This window comes from Astatotilapia calliptera, chromosome 9, assembly GCF_900246225.1.
Source record: "Astatotilapia calliptera chromosome 9, fAstCal1.2, whole genome shotgun sequence".
Taxonomy (NCBI): Eukaryota; Metazoa; Chordata; class Actinopteri; order Cichliformes; family Cichlidae; genus Astatotilapia; species Astatotilapia calliptera.
The window spans coordinates 1,849,341-1,865,895 of NC_039310.1; the positions used below are offsets into that span (position 1 = coordinate 1,849,341).

The 16,555-nt window shown below is 43.5% G+C and overlaps 2 protein-coding genes across 3 annotated transcripts in view; one reads left to right on the forward strand and one right to left on the reverse strand.

Annotated features, from left to right (window-relative positions):
- sspo (SCO-spondin) overlaps window positions 1–10,985 on the reverse strand; it is a 48,995-nt gene extending 38,010 nt beyond the window's left edge. Inside the window, exons 1-11 of the mRNA XM_026180213.1 lie at window positions 9,505–10,985; window positions 9,218–9,300; window positions 8,171–8,380; window positions 7,851–7,933; window positions 7,393–7,563; window positions 7,028–7,251; window positions 6,745–6,847; window positions 4,374–4,532; window positions 4,034–4,119; window positions 3,767–3,892; window positions 27–183 (exon numbers count right to left, since the gene is read on the reverse strand). Coding sequence (XP_026035998.1) covers window positions 27–183; window positions 3,767–3,892; window positions 4,034–4,119; window positions 4,374–4,532; window positions 6,745–6,847; window positions 7,028–7,251; window positions 7,393–7,563; window positions 7,851–7,933; window positions 8,171–8,380; window positions 9,218–9,270 — 1,372 coding nt within the window. The 5' untranslated portion in view covers window positions 9,271–9,300; window positions 9,505–10,985. The remainder of the gene's footprint in view (window positions 1–26; window positions 184–3,766; window positions 3,893–4,033; window positions 4,120–4,373; window positions 4,533–6,744; window positions 6,848–7,027; window positions 7,252–7,392; window positions 7,564–7,850; window positions 7,934–8,170; window positions 8,381–9,217; window positions 9,301–9,504) is intronic.
- Window positions 10,986–11,608: 623 nt separating this feature from the next.
- On the forward strand, window positions 11,609–16,555 carry aoc1 (amine oxidase copper containing 1). Of its 2 annotated transcripts, XM_026180217.1 has the most exons (6): window positions 11,609–11,665; window positions 11,890–12,011; window positions 12,213–13,751; window positions 14,217–14,505; window positions 14,998–15,130; window positions 15,618–16,555. In XM_026180217.1, exons 3-6 carry the CDS (start codon window positions 12,215–12,217, stop codon window positions 15,885–15,887), a joined length of 2,229 nt encoding a protein of 742 aa, XP_026036002.1. In that variant the 5' UTR covers window positions 11,609–11,665; window positions 11,890–12,011; window positions 12,213–12,214; the 3' UTR covers window positions 15,888–16,555. The 2 variants fall into 2 exon arrangements, with proteins under 2 accessions (XP_026036002.1, XP_026036001.1); XM_026180216.1 differs by lacking the exons at window positions 11,609–11,665; window positions 11,890–12,011 and having other exon boundaries at window positions 12,170–13,751.

The window sequence follows — 16,555 nt, forward strand, 5'->3', positions numbered from 1 at the left end:
AGAGGAGACGTGAGACATTTCCTTACCACACAGGGTGGGTGTCCTCCACATTAAGATGATGTGCTGTTGGGCACACTCTCGGGCGTAGCTAGCCAGGGTGTCACACACTGCCCCCTCCCTCTCTTTGGCTGGCAGGCTGCAAAACAGGTAAAGACAGGTGTCTATGTAGGCTGCTGGGTCCAGCTGAAAGACACAGAAACACAAAGTGATCTTACAGGAAACACATTGTTTGATATGGTTGTGTTATTATTGTGACATTATGCTGTTTACTTATTGTAAACTGTGCTATCAATCTATTTAAATTTAGTGTTTGAAGTCATAAAAGTCAGCATTGTTAACATCTTGTTAAATGTGATTGTCAGTATAGTTTTAAGATATTATAATTATAATAAATACACCTTTGGCTTCAAGTAAAGACAGGGGGAAATAGACAATTCATGCCTTATTTACCACAAGTTAATCACACTGTATCTATAACAAGTCATTGGTCTTTAATGCAGTAAGTACAGCCCTTCCCTTTCTTGGAACTGTGACAGTGAACTTGGTCAGTTATTTACCTCGAGTAGCTTTTTACAGCCTGGTGTTCAGAGAAATGTACATTTACACAACATGTGGTCAAAAGTTGACATAAACTCATCAAGGACGTGAATGTCATGGAGTTTTTCATGGTTACTTTAACCTGCATCTTTAATGACTTTATGAGACAAATATCGGAAGCATAAGTTTAAATTCATTTGAGATTTTCTCTAACACACACACGAGCTTTTTTACTTCGACCGGCTCAAATATACACCCCTGCTAATATTTGATTAAATGCTCCTCAGCACTTGGCACCTTAACCAGCCATCAACACACGTCACATTTAGCTGGATAAATGCCCTCCTGGGTTTTAATTGCACCTTAGAACACACATGCATCAACACTACAATGAGCGGGTGGAGTGAGGTTTGGAGTCTTCTCCCACCCCCATTCTCTGCGGCCTGCTGGAGCGGGAGGGCTAGGAGGAGTTGGCCGTCCGACTGCGGTCTGGGGTGTGGGGCCTCCCTGCTGCTACGGAGTCGGGGCGGTCTGCCTCTCCCCACCGCAGGGAAAAGGGTAACACCACCTGGGTCTGGGTGCAGTTCCCCCCTCCAGGGGCAAGGGTACCTAGACCCGGTTTGTAGAGTACGCTTGGGGAGTGTGATCGTGTCTACAGCGTCTCTTTATGTCTGTCTCCACGTTGGTTGAGTGTGGAGTAAGTGCATATGAGAGCATGAGGGTGGGAATGGATGTTTGTGTCTGTGTGTGCCTGTATGTCTGTGTCTATATGTCAGGTTGGGTGTCAGACGCCACCTCTCTGGGGACACCTCAGGCCCTCCCAGGTTTGGAGGCCTATCTCCCCCTACCACCACTTCCCCTGCCAGTGGCGGACTCCCTCAGGTGTCGGTGCGTTGGTGGTTCTTTGTGTCTGGGGGTGGGCGTCCAGGTACACACCAGCTCACTCCTTGGTGGCCGCTTATCGGGGCCTGGAGCCTGGGGCTCGCTTGGGCCCCTTCGGAGGTGGGGTGCCCCCGGCCTCTCGGCCTGGGGCTCGGTCACTCAGGCACAGCTGGGGGCCGGCGGAGCTCATGGGCGCGTCACTGCAACTCCCCCTGGCTTCTGCTCCGCGGCTGCTGAGTGAGCCCTCATCTGGGACTCTCCTCAGCTCTTTCAGGGACAGTGGCGCGGCTGCCCCTCTGTTGGTCTTCCATGGTCTCTTGTGTTCTGGGGGCCTCTGGATGTCTGGAGTTTTGATCTCCTCCATACCCGCTTCACACCCCGGAGGACGGGGCTGTGGCCCCCCCACACTCCCTAGCAGATCGTTACATGGAGAAACCTTTGGAATACAAGCGCACTGATCCACACAGGTGTACACACGGGTGTTCACTGCTCGTAGACCCAAATTACACCTTTCTTGGCTGCTACTTCGAAGCACATCTGTCCTGCGTGCTGCACAACAACATTGAATATTTAGTATTTACTGCTGTTTACACTTAGCTAGATTAATGCGATGGTGTTGTGTTTAGTATGTTGCTTTGTTTTTTTTTGCTTGTTTTCTATTCTTCTCTCAACAGGTGATCCAGGAGATTTTTATTTTTTTTCTCCCCCCTTTCTCACTGTCCCTCTCCCCTTCTGTTTTTCCTTTCCTTCCTCTTTCTTTCTCCCTTTCCTATCCCTCACTCATGTCTGTCCCGTCTGTAACATCTGAAAATAAAATATAATAAATAATAAAAACAAAGATCGACCAAATGGACCAATACGGCAATGCCACGATGATCCATTTGGCAAAGTAAATCCATTGGGTATCCTTGTTGGTCTTCAGACAACAATTCTGATGGCTAAAGAACCAAATGGGACAGGCAAAAAAAAACAAAAAAACATTTAGCTGGATAATGGATCATTCTTCTTGGCATAACTAGTAACATTCATTTAAATTGGTTGGTTTCCAGGCACATACTGTACTTTCCGCACTATAAGGCACACTTCCTTTTTTTTGAGAAAATCCTTTAATTTTCTCAAAAATCGACAGTGCGCCTTATAATCCAGCTCACCTTACGTATGAATTCTGGTTGGGCTTACTGACCTCAAATCAATTTTATGTGCTACACGGCACTCAGAAATCTGTCAAAAAATGTTTCAGCACGACTTTGCTAAGCTATGAAGCCGCCCCACTTGATGGATTATCGGAGCATCACAGCTACCGTAGTCAGGAGCCTTGCAGAGTAATCTGGGTCCTAAACTCCATCTCAGTGTCAAACGATCACTGCGGCATCATGAGAGTTAAAAACTGTCTAAATTCTTTCATCTTTAATAAAATGATCAGCGTTGCTGCTTTACCAGGTGTAACAATTGTCCTGGGATGAACAGGACAATTAGGACCATTGTCCTGTTCGTCCCAGTTGCATCCATATTTCAACCATCTGTTGATTCGAGGTGATGCTGTGAGATAGTCCACCTTCTTAATTGTTCCGTCTACTGTGTGACAGCCAAACAGAGCATGGTACTACCTCCACCATGCCTGGAGTTAATACAGTGTTCTTAGATTTGAAAGCTTCACTTTTATTCCTCCAAGCGAACGTCTCGTAACAGACACAAAAGGATCTGTCTTTGTCTCGTCTGACCATGAAGGTCTTCTCCAGAAGCCAACCGGCTGTGCAAATAGAAAGCTGCATTTTTTCAGTCAAGCTTGAAGGTTTTGAATTTAGAGTTGAGACTTGCCATCCTCTCAGTCTGTGACAGTAACGGATTGTGTTTGCAGTTCATGGCAGGCTTGGTCCTCACTGGTTCCTGTGACATTCTTGACCATCCTAACCAAATATCCAAAGAGAAACTACCAGTTGTAGTTAAACATGCTCAATAATGACAAGTTAATAAGCTCTGTTCTTGTCAAGTTCAAAACCTTCAGTACGCTTATTAAAAAACTTCAGTGAATGTAAGCACAAATTCAAACTTGCATGTATAATTTTCACCCTTGATTTTCAGAAAATATCAAATAAATTTAAACTGTTGCATCCAATATTTGCTTCATAAGGTCATTAAAGATGTGGGGTGTGCAATCATCTCACCCTGGAAAAAGTCCACATCAAAAAAAACACTAAAAGCCCCAAATTCATGCCATGATGGTTTTATGCAAACCTCTGACCTCTAACAACAACTGAAGATCACACTGCAGCACCTAGAAGCTAAAAATCCTGTGAAAAGAAAAGGTATGCTATGTGGTGGCTGAAAAGCATCAGAGGTCTCTGACCTGAGGATGGCAATGAGTGAAGGGGTTTTCCAAGAGTCGGCGGCACACTGACTCTGCCTCCTGACGCAGCGCAGTGTCTCCTGTCACGTCACAGCTGTGACCAAGCTCAGCTGCATCACTGCAGCCCTGAGGGAAGCATGGGACACAGTCTCACTAATGCATTTCAGAAAACACTGCCAATATGGCCTGTCTCATAAAACAAAGTAATAATGACCAAAAAAAAGCCTAAAATGTTGCAGTTAAAGTAAAACGAATTCACTGCAGTACTTCGCTGTGTTGGTCCGGAACTTTCCATGAGTTGCCAAAGCTGGCAGCATACTGGGACACGGATCCACCCGTTGTGGTGAAATCATCTACCGTGGACAAACACATAAAGGTTAATAATGTAAAGCAACTGCGTGTGACGGGTAAAGTCTGAAAGCACACATAGCAAACAAAGTTACATCAAGAAAGAACGACTTAGATATCGTTAGCTTCATAGCATAATTGCCTAAGTCATTTGACTAAGTCAAATGACTTAGGCACTTATGCTATGAAGCTAACGATATGTAGAAAGAAAGGAAAGCCTTCTTTGATTGCAAGTGTGTCTGTACTGTACTTCTCTCACCGTCGGCATTGTTGTTGTAGATTCCACATAACCCCCTGGTGGCTGCCATGTGCTCAGCGGTCACTGTCAGGTATACTGTGTTCACCAAATCAAACTTTACTCTGACCCCCAGGCCACTCTCCACAAACACAAAGTCTCCCAGCCAATGCACACTTACTCCTGCAAGCAATTAATACAAAGTCACAATTTTAGATACAAGCCAGTGCACAGAAATGTGGCGCTTTTAATGTCATTTTGTCTAAGGATGGAAATGAAAGGACATTTCTGCAGCACTGAATGTGGCCAGAGCTGAGTAGCCTGTGTTGTTCTCAAATAGGAGCAGCTTGGAACGAGCAGTCAGTCACAGCAATTAGACGCAAATGGCTTTGGTCTGAAACGTAACTACAGTGGGGGAAATAATTATTTGCTAAATTAATAAGTTTGCTCTCTTAAAAAGACACAAATGTTCTCTCATTTTTATAATACTTTGATTTTAATGGAAAGAAATAGAATAGACAGAAAAAAACTCATAAAAGATGTTATTGCGTCAAATAAGCCTTATGAAACTTCCCATTCGTGGGACTAATAAAGGTATCTTATCTTGTCTTATCTTAAGTTTTTGATCCGCAAGCAAAACATAACTTAGTACTTGGTGGACTACTCTTGTACTTGGTCACCTCACACCTCAGGGGGGATTTTTGCCCCTCCTCTTTACAGCAACTCTCTAAATCCTTTAGATTTCTTGGCTGTTGCTTAGTAACTCAAAGCTTTGTGGGACTGACGTCTGGAGACTGTCGAGACCTCTCCATGACCTTAATCGGCTGCTTCTTTAGCCATTCGTTTGTTGTTCCTTGGTGGTATGTTTTGTGTCATTGTCGTGCTGGAAGATCTCAGGGAAGAAGGTTTCATTCATGAGCTCATGGAAGATTCTCCTGTCAGTGTGCTGAAGTCTTCCTGTACCCTTAGCTGAAAAACATCCCCAAAGTGTAATGGTGCCACCTCCTTGCTTCACTATGGGGATGGTGTTCTTTGGGTCATCATATGCATTTCTTTTACTCCAAACATGACAAGCTCAGTTTTGGTTGTATGTGACTACAGCACTTACTCCCAAGTCTTCTCTGAGTTTTTACATCTTCACTGTCAAACTTAAGATGGGCTTCTACAGGTGCCGTCCTGAGCAAGGGGGACCTTGCAGGTGCTGCAAGACTTCAGTCCGTTCCAGCCTAGTGTCCCAACTGCCTTCAGATGATTAACAAGCTTCTTCCATGCATCACTTTTCTCATCATCATTCTCACCCTTGCATGACACTCCAAACTGTGGGCAATTAATGATCATTTTATATTTCTTAGAATTCCACATAACTGTACCAAAAGTTGTCATGAAGCTTCTCGGTGATGGTCTTGTAGCTCAGTCCAGTCTTGTATAGATCTATGGTCTATAGATGTCTATAGTCCCTGCTTTGACAGCTCTTTGGTCTGGCCCATGGTGGTGGAGAGGTTAGAGCAGGGGTGGGCAACTCCAGGCCTCGAGGGCCGGTGTCCTGCAGGTTTTAGATCCCACCTTGGGTCTCCACACCTGAATCAAATGATTAGTTCATTACCAGGCCTCTGGAGAACTGCAAGGCATGTTGTGGAGGTCATTTAGCCATTTAAATCAGCTGTGTTGGATCAAGGACACATCTAAAACCTGCAGGACACCGACCCCCGAGGCCTGGAGTTGCCCACGCCTGGGTTCGAGTGTCATTCATGAGCTGACATCAGGAGTATCTGTTATTTATTGAGAGCCAGTCTCTCAATGAGTAGAGATATGCCTGCACTTTGAGAGTTTGCCAAAAGGTACCCTAACAACATTTAGACAAAGAGAAGCAATGGCATTCTGTCTGATTAAGTAAAGGTTGAACTATTTGACCATCTTTCCTCATGTTGTGTGTGTAGAAAACCAAGGACTAAGCAGAACCTCACTAATACAATTCCCACAGTCAAACACAATGGCTGCTGCATCATGCTGTTTGTCTGCCACAGGCACTAGGAGACTTCTGGGGAGAAATCCTTAAAGACAAAACTAGAACGCTACCCTGTGTGTAACCCAGCTATGGTTTTGGGCCAAACCAGAGTCCAACTCAACAGATTCACTGCAACAGCCCCGAAAACAGCTGTGCACCAATGTTCTGCACTAAATCTAGTTGAGCTTGAACAATTTTACCAAGAACGACTGTGGAAACTTCTGGACGCTTGAGGGACCATGCTCACAAATACTGTCAAGTTGTAATTGCTGCTAATGGCGACCACTAAGTGAGGGGTGTGAATATTTTTAGCCAAGTGTCATATTATCTTATGTTAATAGTCAGACAGGAAAGGAAAGAGCTCAGAGTTATATCTGAGAATATTTTTACCATTTTGAAAAAGTGGCTGTCCGTTTGGAATGTGCAGATTGTTCAGGGTTAAATTCCTGCGATGTACTGCAACCAAGTCAAGACCCAGCATCATCCTTAGTGCCTGAAAGCAAAGAGCCACAGACAGATATGAAGAACATGAATGCACAGAAGAGGTTGGAAGGGTTCACATTTCATCACTGTGTGGAAACCTCAAGTTTTTTGAGCACTGGATTGAATTGTGTGGCAGTGAAGTTGCTTCTGTTTGATCCAAACCATCTCAGAAGTGTGTGGAACATAATACCTTACTGCAGTCTTCTCTCCCATCACAAACTGTACTGATGTAGACAGCCCAGGTGCCATCAGTAGATGAGGCCAGCAGGTAAGTACAGCTGCCCTGGAAGTGGAAGTGCTTCCTGTCAAAGGTACGGTAGTGGACTCCACCCCAGGACATGCAGGTGGCTGAGCTCTGAGGAACGCTGGCACTACCCGGCAGACCAAAGCGCATCAGAGGAGAGGTTTGGGAATCTGAAGAGAAGAAAAAGAATATCTGGAATCACCGGCAGCTGCAACATTACTGACAAAATGTGAAGGAGAAGGATTTTGAAGAATAAACAAATAAAATGCACTGAACTTAGATCAGATACACGTATGTGCATGGTTTCTAACCTGGAAGCAAAGTGTAAGTGCAAGACAAACATGTGTGGTCTGAAGCATTCCTCCAGCTCAGTCCCCACAGAGTGCTGCAACACTGCTCCATGGGCATAAGTGAGGAATTATGAACTCCAGGGAATTCCACACAGTTCCACGTAGAGTAGCACTGACCACGCACACCCACAGCTAGGAGTCAGGATGCGTTTGACCATTATAGAACAAGGACAAGGAAAATGTAAGTGCAGTGGAAAATCATGGTGTAGTCACTTGTTTAGTGAATTTCAAATTCAAATTTATATGAAGCAGTGATTTTGTAATCCTTTAAAAATGATATGTACCAGTTTTAACCTGAAGAAACGTGACAGCACTATTTTTTAAGACAAAGAAACAAACTTGCAACTGAAAAGATCAAAATACGTTTTAGAAAATGTACAAAATTCAATGAAAACAGCTTTTTGGTTTCTCGTCCTCACCCTCAGAGCAGCGCGGGCCAGCCCAGCCCTCACAACATGCTCTCGCTGTCTTGTTCAGCATCTGGCTCTGGATCTCTGGCGGTCTGAGGTGAACAGAAACATCCGGAAACTGGTCATTTGTGCATTGTTTTAGCTGTCACACTAGCTGCTGTCATCTAAGGTGGTTTCTGTCGCATTTGCTTGTAATCTATGTTTGACTAAATTAAATGTGATTTACTTGCATTTTACAAGCACAACCAAAGGTATCAACACTTCACCTAAACAGTGCCCATAAAACCCCTGATCTGAACAAACTGACAGTTACCAAACGAGTCACTTACTTGTACATGAAACAGGATGCCTCGGAGCCCTGCTGTTTGTAGTACAGAGCTATACCATCATCGCCCCCGTGTTTGACTCGCATCCTGTCCACATCCAGCCTCCATCCTTGGGTGTTGTACTGATACACCTCTGAACACCTCACCTCTAGCTGCAGGCGGGGGGACAGGACTTGTTCCACCCTTTCTTGTGTCCTGTGTTCACACCAGTGTCTGGGACATGATATATTTAACTTAACCTCTTAACATGCTCCAGGTCACTGTAACAGTGTACCGATGTAACAGTACCAGATGGAGAAACATATCATACATACAGAAACATAACACGTTCATAAATGACAGAAGTACTGCTGTATAACTGATGAATTAAGTATCTTACTAATGCTTAATACTGTAACATTATTATAAAGTAGTACTGAATTTTCTGTTTTGAGAATATTAGAAATTACTCTTTGAACTCACTAAAGAGTAAAAAAAAAATTAGTATGTAGCTTAATAAATCATTACGATCTGCAGGCGCATATTTCAGCACATCGACGCCTATTTTAAAATGTACACTGCTATGAAAAAGGCATCTGTGCTCTCCAAACTCTTTACTGTACTGAAAAGTTCAACAAACTCATCGAATGAAAAACTTTTAGTAAGAAGCTGAAAGTCTTGAGCACATCGGAGATTTAACTTCTCTGCCTTTTTAAATTTCTTTTCAATCAATAAACTTTTAAATTATACAGTGAAATAATAAGTCTGTACTGGAAGATTGTTCGGTAAAAGCCAGAGAAATATAAATAACATCAAAAATATTTATTCTGTGGGAAATTAAAACATAAAACTACAATATGAAAACCATATTTTTGAGTTAGTCAACTAAGTAAATGTATATTAATGATAATAACAGTAGTAGAAGTATTCATATTTCCATTATTGTTACTTATTTTTAACATCAATCAGTGTTTTGCATTACATTGTAACAGATGTTCATACAGATGAATCCTGCTCATAATTCGTCTCTACACTGCAAAATATGCTTAATGCTGGGTTGACCATACTCACCCCGTCCCCATTACTGTCTGCAGACCAAGTAGACTCAGCAGTAGTTTCTCCATAATTCGCTCCTTTGTGTTGGTTTTAAATTCCTGTAAAAAGATGGGTCTTTTTCACATTGCTAGACTTTAATTCCAGATGTGAAATTGTGATTTTAAATCTGCACAAAAAACTTCATTAGAAGCTCAAACATAGGCAAATATTGACCCTCATGGAGGTTGTTGACCAATCAGAAGATTCCCTATAAAATAGGTCTATTACCCTGTCATCCAACAGCTTACATACAGTGCACTTACCTCCACAATCCTTTTTTAATTGGACTCCTTGTTCTGGGATTTTTCTTTCGTTCTTTTTTGTTCTTTCCAAAACACACAGTCCTCACAGGAGTGATACTTTGCTTATGGAGGTAGTAACGCCTCAGATGTAGTGTTTTAAATGTGGGGGGTGACTAAATGGATGTACAGTAGCATTTGCGCCTGCTGCCATTGGATATAAAGGACAAGGTCACAGCTGGGATGAGAGGCATTGGTCACCGGACCTGTGGAGGAAACATCCTCTCACCTCGCCCAGTCAAACATCGAGGACACTGGAGGTGATCTGATAGCAGGGGTGCAGCCTCCGACACAGAATAAAGAGATGTTTGTCAGAGCCTAATCTTGTAAAGACAGGCGTTTCTAGAAGGATGATTGGGGGAATTTATTCAATGAAGCATGTCAACAGACATGGGAACTGAAAGTTTTTAGAATTAATGTAATCCCCAGCTAACCTTTTGACCCTAAGCCAAGACGATCAAACACAGCTGTCACCACAGCTGGGTTCCGAGGAAAGTGAAAATAAGCTACTGGCATACATAAAACAATGTGTCCAATGGACTCGTTTACGCTGGAAATACAGTGTGCTTTGACGGGAAAAAGTGGGCTCACATATGTTATCATCGTCAACTACGGGAAAAGCTGAGAGAGAGACCCGGGGGGTGGGGGAATACCAAAGGTTTATCAGACCCTGTGAACCTTTGGTATCCGGGGTCTGATACTGTGCTGGCACCATGACAGGATCTGCAAAGCTCTTGAGGAAAAAACTGTTATTCCACTGTACTGAAACCATCTGGAATAGATATAGATAATTTTAGGACAAATGGTGCACTTACTTTCTTTAAAAGAAGGTATTAAATTGATTAGAATTACAGCTGAGTAAATTATTATAAAAGCTGTTTTTTCCCGTTGTGTTCTTCCAGTGTATCAACTTTGTTTTCTTCAGAGACAATCAGTTGTTGTTCAAATGTAGCAAAACCCCCCGAAAAACAACAGATGTGATTTCTCAGGACTGTAAGTACGAAAAATCGATCATGCATTCAGCATTATGTTCCCAGTAAATGTATATGTCTGTATGGGAAACGTACTTATATAAAAGAAGAGCTAATATTCAACAATTTAAAGAGCTGATCCCTCATTTTGTTGGGAAACTGGCTCAGTGTCATTTGTCTTTAGTTTTTCCCCCCAAGCATTCTAGTCAAAAGTGATGAGATAAGAATGACTAAACTGTTGGACAACGTTCAGTATGTAGATGTATTTGTACAAGTGTGGGAAATTCCAGATAACATGCTGCTGCAAAGGAGACGGTTGATAAAATATTTTTCATTTTAGCAAAGGGCGATTCAACTTTTTTACCTTTCACTCTAGCTCCAGCGTCGGCCACTTGAGAGAAAGTTAAAGGACAAAGTCCACCTCTCAGTAAATGAATTGCAAGTTGCGAAACATCAGTCACAACCATTGTCTGCAATGTTATAACGAAAGAGGCGAACGCCGGGCAAACGACTCCACAAAGTGTACACGCTTTCCGCTGTGCAATGCAACAACCATGTACATTAATCACATGGCAGATTTGGGATTTTCCAGTTTTCAAAGCTGTGCTCCCTGCACTGATGTCACGTAGCTGCCAGATAAGTGAATATAGTCTTTAATCTTCTGACAACATTGGAATATGTTTTGTATCCCTGTCATACTAGCTATTTATTTAGTGGTGATGAAGTGGCTCTCCTTCACCAAACCATGTCCTGTACATCTAAGCAGGATTTCACAAACCCTTCAAATTCCTTCATATCAAGTGAAAACATTTTCAAAGGCCTCTTGCAAAAGCATAACATCCAGCTGCAGTTAATTCAGAACTCGTTCTGTACTGTTTGTCTTCAGTTTTTCTTTATGTGCTTTTCGTGTGTCCTTTATGTTTCTCGTCCTCGTCCAAAGCACCATGAATTGCCTTGTTATTGCAAGGTGCTTACCTTGCCTTTGAAGGATCAATTATTTAAAGAATCACGTTTACAACCCGCTGACAGCCAATCAGCCTCTTTCACTGCAAAATCAGAGGTTAAAGACTAGTAACGGTACACTGACGCGATCATTTGCTGAAGCAGAGGGACGGACTGTACAGCCTCGCCTTACATCAGGAGCAGGACTACAGGTACTGTCGCTGATTTATTTCTTTTTCCTTGATATGAGGCTGCAAATGGTTTCCAAGGAAGCAAGAATCTACTCCACGCGTCACTTGTCGCACTGTTACATAAACTCCATTATGCAAGCACAAGCACGAGTGACTTAATGGGAATTTTGATATTTAAATAAGCACTGATTTGTCAGTGTCCTTTGAAAGAGCACTCAATGCTGCTGTTTCTGTTTTGTGTGCAGCATAAACTAGGCAGGGCGGACGGAGGGAGGGACAGCAGTGTGTTGCAACTGGGGCTGATACAGTTTGCGTGAATGAGGGAGAACTGCCTTATCCAGCTGTGAAGAGAAGAAGAGGAATCAAGGTGAGAAAGGCTTTTCTTTTGCATTCTGTTGGGGAGTATGGCACTCTGCTTTGTCTTTCTGCTCATTGCAAATATACACAAGAGCTATAAAAGAAAAGTTATTAGAGTGTGGATAAGGAGCAATGAAGCTGCAACTGCATACATGATTTGCTGTAAGACCTGTAAAATCTCTAATGGAACCTCACCATCTTGCCCTTACAGCCATGAAGTCTCTCTGTCTGCTGCAGCTCGTGTGCTTGGCTGGTTGCATTGCTTCCAGATCCAGAGAATGGGCTCATCATGGTGCGCCCATATTTGCTGACCTCACGGTGCACGAGATGAAAGCTGTGCGGGCCTACCTGCACGGTATTCCAGAGATGGGGCTTACTAACGCTCGTAGCAGGGCTCTGAATAAGAACAGTATCCTACTGATGGAACTCCATTTACCCAAGAAGCATGAGGCCCTAAAAGCTCTGGACCGTGGACACGCCAAACCCCCACGCCAAGCTCGGGTCATTATCCAGTTTGGAAACCAGGCCCAGCCCAACATTACCGAGTATATTGTCAGTCCTCTGCCGTCCCCAACATCCCACGAAGTCAAGACTTTCAAAGGGGCAAAGCCCGTAACGTTTGAGTCCAGACCTATTACTGTGGTAGAGTATGACCATATCAATGACATCCTCAAGAAGATCTCAAACAAAGCTCACAAACTCCTGTTTGAGACCACAGGAGGGTTTTCTTATAGCAACTGCTCTAACCGTTGCCTGACGTTCTCAGACATAGCCCCTCGCGGGCTGGATCCAGGGGAGAGGAGAACCTGGATCATGTTGCAGAAGTTTGTGGAAGGTTATTTCATCCACCCAATTGGATTTGAGGTACTCGTCAACCACCAGGACCTGGATCCGGAAAAGTGGACTGTTGAAAAGGTTTGGTACAACAGCATGTATTTTGACAGCGTCGAGGAACTGGTAGAAAAGTATGAATCAGGGGAAGTGGAAAAGCTGAAACTACCTGATCACAGCGATGACGATTTTTACTCTACCTACATACCTCGCGGTCAGATCAACACTCCCACGAATAAGCATGGGCCAAAGCTCGTTGAGCCTCAGGGGCATCGCTACCACATCGATCGCAACTTTGTTGAATATGCAGGATGGTCTTTTGCATATCGCGTCCGCTCATCTGCTGGGCTGCAAGTCTTTGATCTCCGTTTCAACGGAGAAAGAATCGCCTATGAGATCAGCCTCCAGGAAGCTATAGCCTTCTATGCTGGTGATACTCCTGCAGCCATGCAAACAAAGTACATCGATGCAGGTTGGGCAATGGGCACCTCGACTTTTGAGCTGGCACCAGGAATTGACTGCCCAGAAATTGCCACTTTTATTGACCTTTACCACTACTTTGATACAGACAAGCCTGTGCGCCATAAGAACGCTCTCTGTATTTTTGAGATGACAATGGCTATGCCTCTGAGGAGGCATTTTAATTCCGACTTTCAGGGGGGCTATAATTTCTTTGGAGGGCTGGAAAACACTGTGCTCGTGCTGCGGACAACCTCAACAGTTTACAACTATGATTATATCTGGGACTTCCTCTTCTACCCGAATGGGGTGGTCGAAGTGAAGGTCAGTGCCACTGGATACATCCACGCCACTTTCTTTACACCTAACGGCCTTCACTATGGTTCAAAGGTGTACAACTACGTGCTGGGTAACCTGCACACACACCTCATCCATTATAAAGTGGACCTGGATATTGATGGTGAGTATCATAGTGAAGTCACGTGATTTTTTTCTGTCTATCCTGCAACTAATTTAAGCATAAACACATTCTCTTTTTGCTTGCACACCCCCATAGAAACTGCTCAAATACAGAAATGAAAATAAATGCTGAGAATTAAGAGAACAAGACGCTTTGTGAAGTTGTTTGGCTTTATTATTCTAACACACACAGCACAATGTGGCCTCATTTCACTGATAATGGCAAAAAGGCACCTCTCTCTGAGCTATGACTAAGCCTTTTACAGATGCCGTGCCAGATAAATAGGCTTTGTGGACTTTACCCATCATTTGATCTTGGCTACGCGACACGTTTAAGTGAATAACTAACAACATCTTGTATTGATGTGGACAACTCTGTTACACCTAGAGATTTCTCATGCAAAATCAATATTTTTGTAGAGGCATCACCAGACCAGACTCTCCTGACAGCTCTTTCCCCTCTCAGGTCGAGAAAACAGCTTTGAGACCCTGGATCTCAAATTTGTGAACTTCACAAATCCGTGGAGCCCAAAGCATTTCATCGTCCAGTCCAAGCTCCACAGGACAGAACACAGGACCGAGCGATCGGCCGCCTTCCGCTTTGGCAAAAAGTTTCCCCGCTACGTGCACTTCTACAACCCCAATAAGAAGAATAAATGGGGCCACCAGAAGGGCTACCGGATTCAGTTTAACTCACATGCACACAGTGTCCTCCCGAGAGGCTGGAGAGAGGAGAATGGCATCAGCTGGTCCAGGTAACATGTTGTTTCCTTGACTAGGTATAATCAGTTATTCATTTCTATGCATAAAAACAACTTGAAAAAACCATAAAGATGTTAGAAATGAATTGATGAGCCAGGCAAATGTGCTGATACAGGTGAAATCACTGATCACAGTGTATGAATGCGGCCAGCTGTGGTACTTTCCCACTTGGTCTTTATGTTGATAATGAGAAAAATACTCATTATTTCCTCCTGGTGGAAATGCTCTGAATGTAGCCACTGTGCATCTTCGTGCTGAACTCACATACTTGGCATTCATCTAACTCGCTGTATGATTCTCCCAAATCCACATCTGTGACTCCTTTAACATACAAATATAAAAACGTACCACTCTTACAGATATTACTACAAGTTCATACAAGTAGGTGCTCACAGCACAAGGCGGCACTTTGTCTCTATGTTTTCTTCACCTGTCATCTGTCAGAATGACAGACAAATGTTTCCTGGTGAAATGTTTCCGCCTAGATATCCTCTGGCTGTGACACGTCATAAGGATAGCGAAGCTACCAGCAGCAGCATATACACCCAGAATGACCCATGGGAACCTGCGGTGTCCTTTGAGAACTACATCCGCAACAACGAGGACATAGTCAATCAGGTGCAGTAGCAAACCTCGATCCACGTATACCTTATTGTCCCATATTTCCACACTGTGCTAACCTCAGCATGAAGTTAAACTGAGAGCTTTCTCATCGAAAATAAACCTGAAATATATTCCACAGAAAAAGCCAACATTAATAATGTTGTTTAAATCTACTTTTTTAGGACAAACACATCTCAGTGCTCGCTAACAGGTTTAGCAAGCTCCAGTAGCTTAACCGATACAGTCACCTATCTCAAATGTAATTCACATCCTGTTTTTACTGGTTTCAGAGAGTAACTATGTAATGAGTCACAATACACTGATGGACAGCGTCCTTCTAAGAGTTTATGTCGTTAGTTTAGCTTTTCTCTTTTCAAAAGAATCATTCATCATCACAGTAGCTCAAGAATGACACACGTTCTTTCGTTTGGCCTTTAAGTAGATAAAAAAAAACAGCTAATCTGAGCACTATAGTAAAAATTCCACGGTCTTCTGCATGCAGGACCTGGTAGCCTGGGTGACAGTGGGTTTCCTACATGTGCCTCACTCAGAGGACATCCCCAACACTGCAACTCCGGGAAATGCCGTGGGCTTCTTTCTCAGGCCTTTCAACTTCTTCAATGAAGACCCTTCCGTGGCGTCCAGAAGCACCGTCATTGTCCGGCCAGGCCAAGACGGCAAGCCCAAGATCCAGAGATGGACACCCGAGGTCATAGGTCACTGTGTGACAGATCAGCCTTTCTTCTACAACGGCACTTATGCAGGAGTCTAAAAGTGGTTGACACATATCATCTTTATTAAAGAAAACTGAAACAATTGCATACAACGTACATGTAGTCACAGTAATTTGTTGCCAGATTATAAAAGTGGCACTTAAATTCTATTCTGTGTTTCATGCAGTCTTGTTTTTTACTGCCTCAAATGAAGATCAAATGAGCTAAATATTAAAGTATGTATAACACCAGCTCGACCCACTCATGTAATACGGCAGTGGTGTAGAAGCTGAGCCTCGAGAGCTCTGATAATCCTCCGATGCGTCGCCATGGATGAGGTTTAGCAGCAGCGGGTATCCAGGATGCTGGATGCCCTGTATCCGCCCTGCTTGGTCTGAACTGCTACCCCCTCAGCGTGCTCTGCTTGCCCCCATGTCGGGAATGTTTTTGCTGAAAGACAAAAGGCCCCAGAAAGCAAACAGCCTGATTCCAGATCGTTCCCGGCAAACAGTGTGGGATACCACCTAGCTGCGGCGTTGCCCTTGGGAACCTGGCTTTCCATACAGTGCACATGTATCAGCAGCACATGTAAATGTGTTGGCCTTGTGTTATGGCATTTAAAAAAGTGCTACATAAAACTTCTTTAAATCATATTGTGTTTGATTTCATTTTGATTCAAACTGTTTACACTCAAGAGCAACCAATAAAAACAGGTGTTAAAACTCAA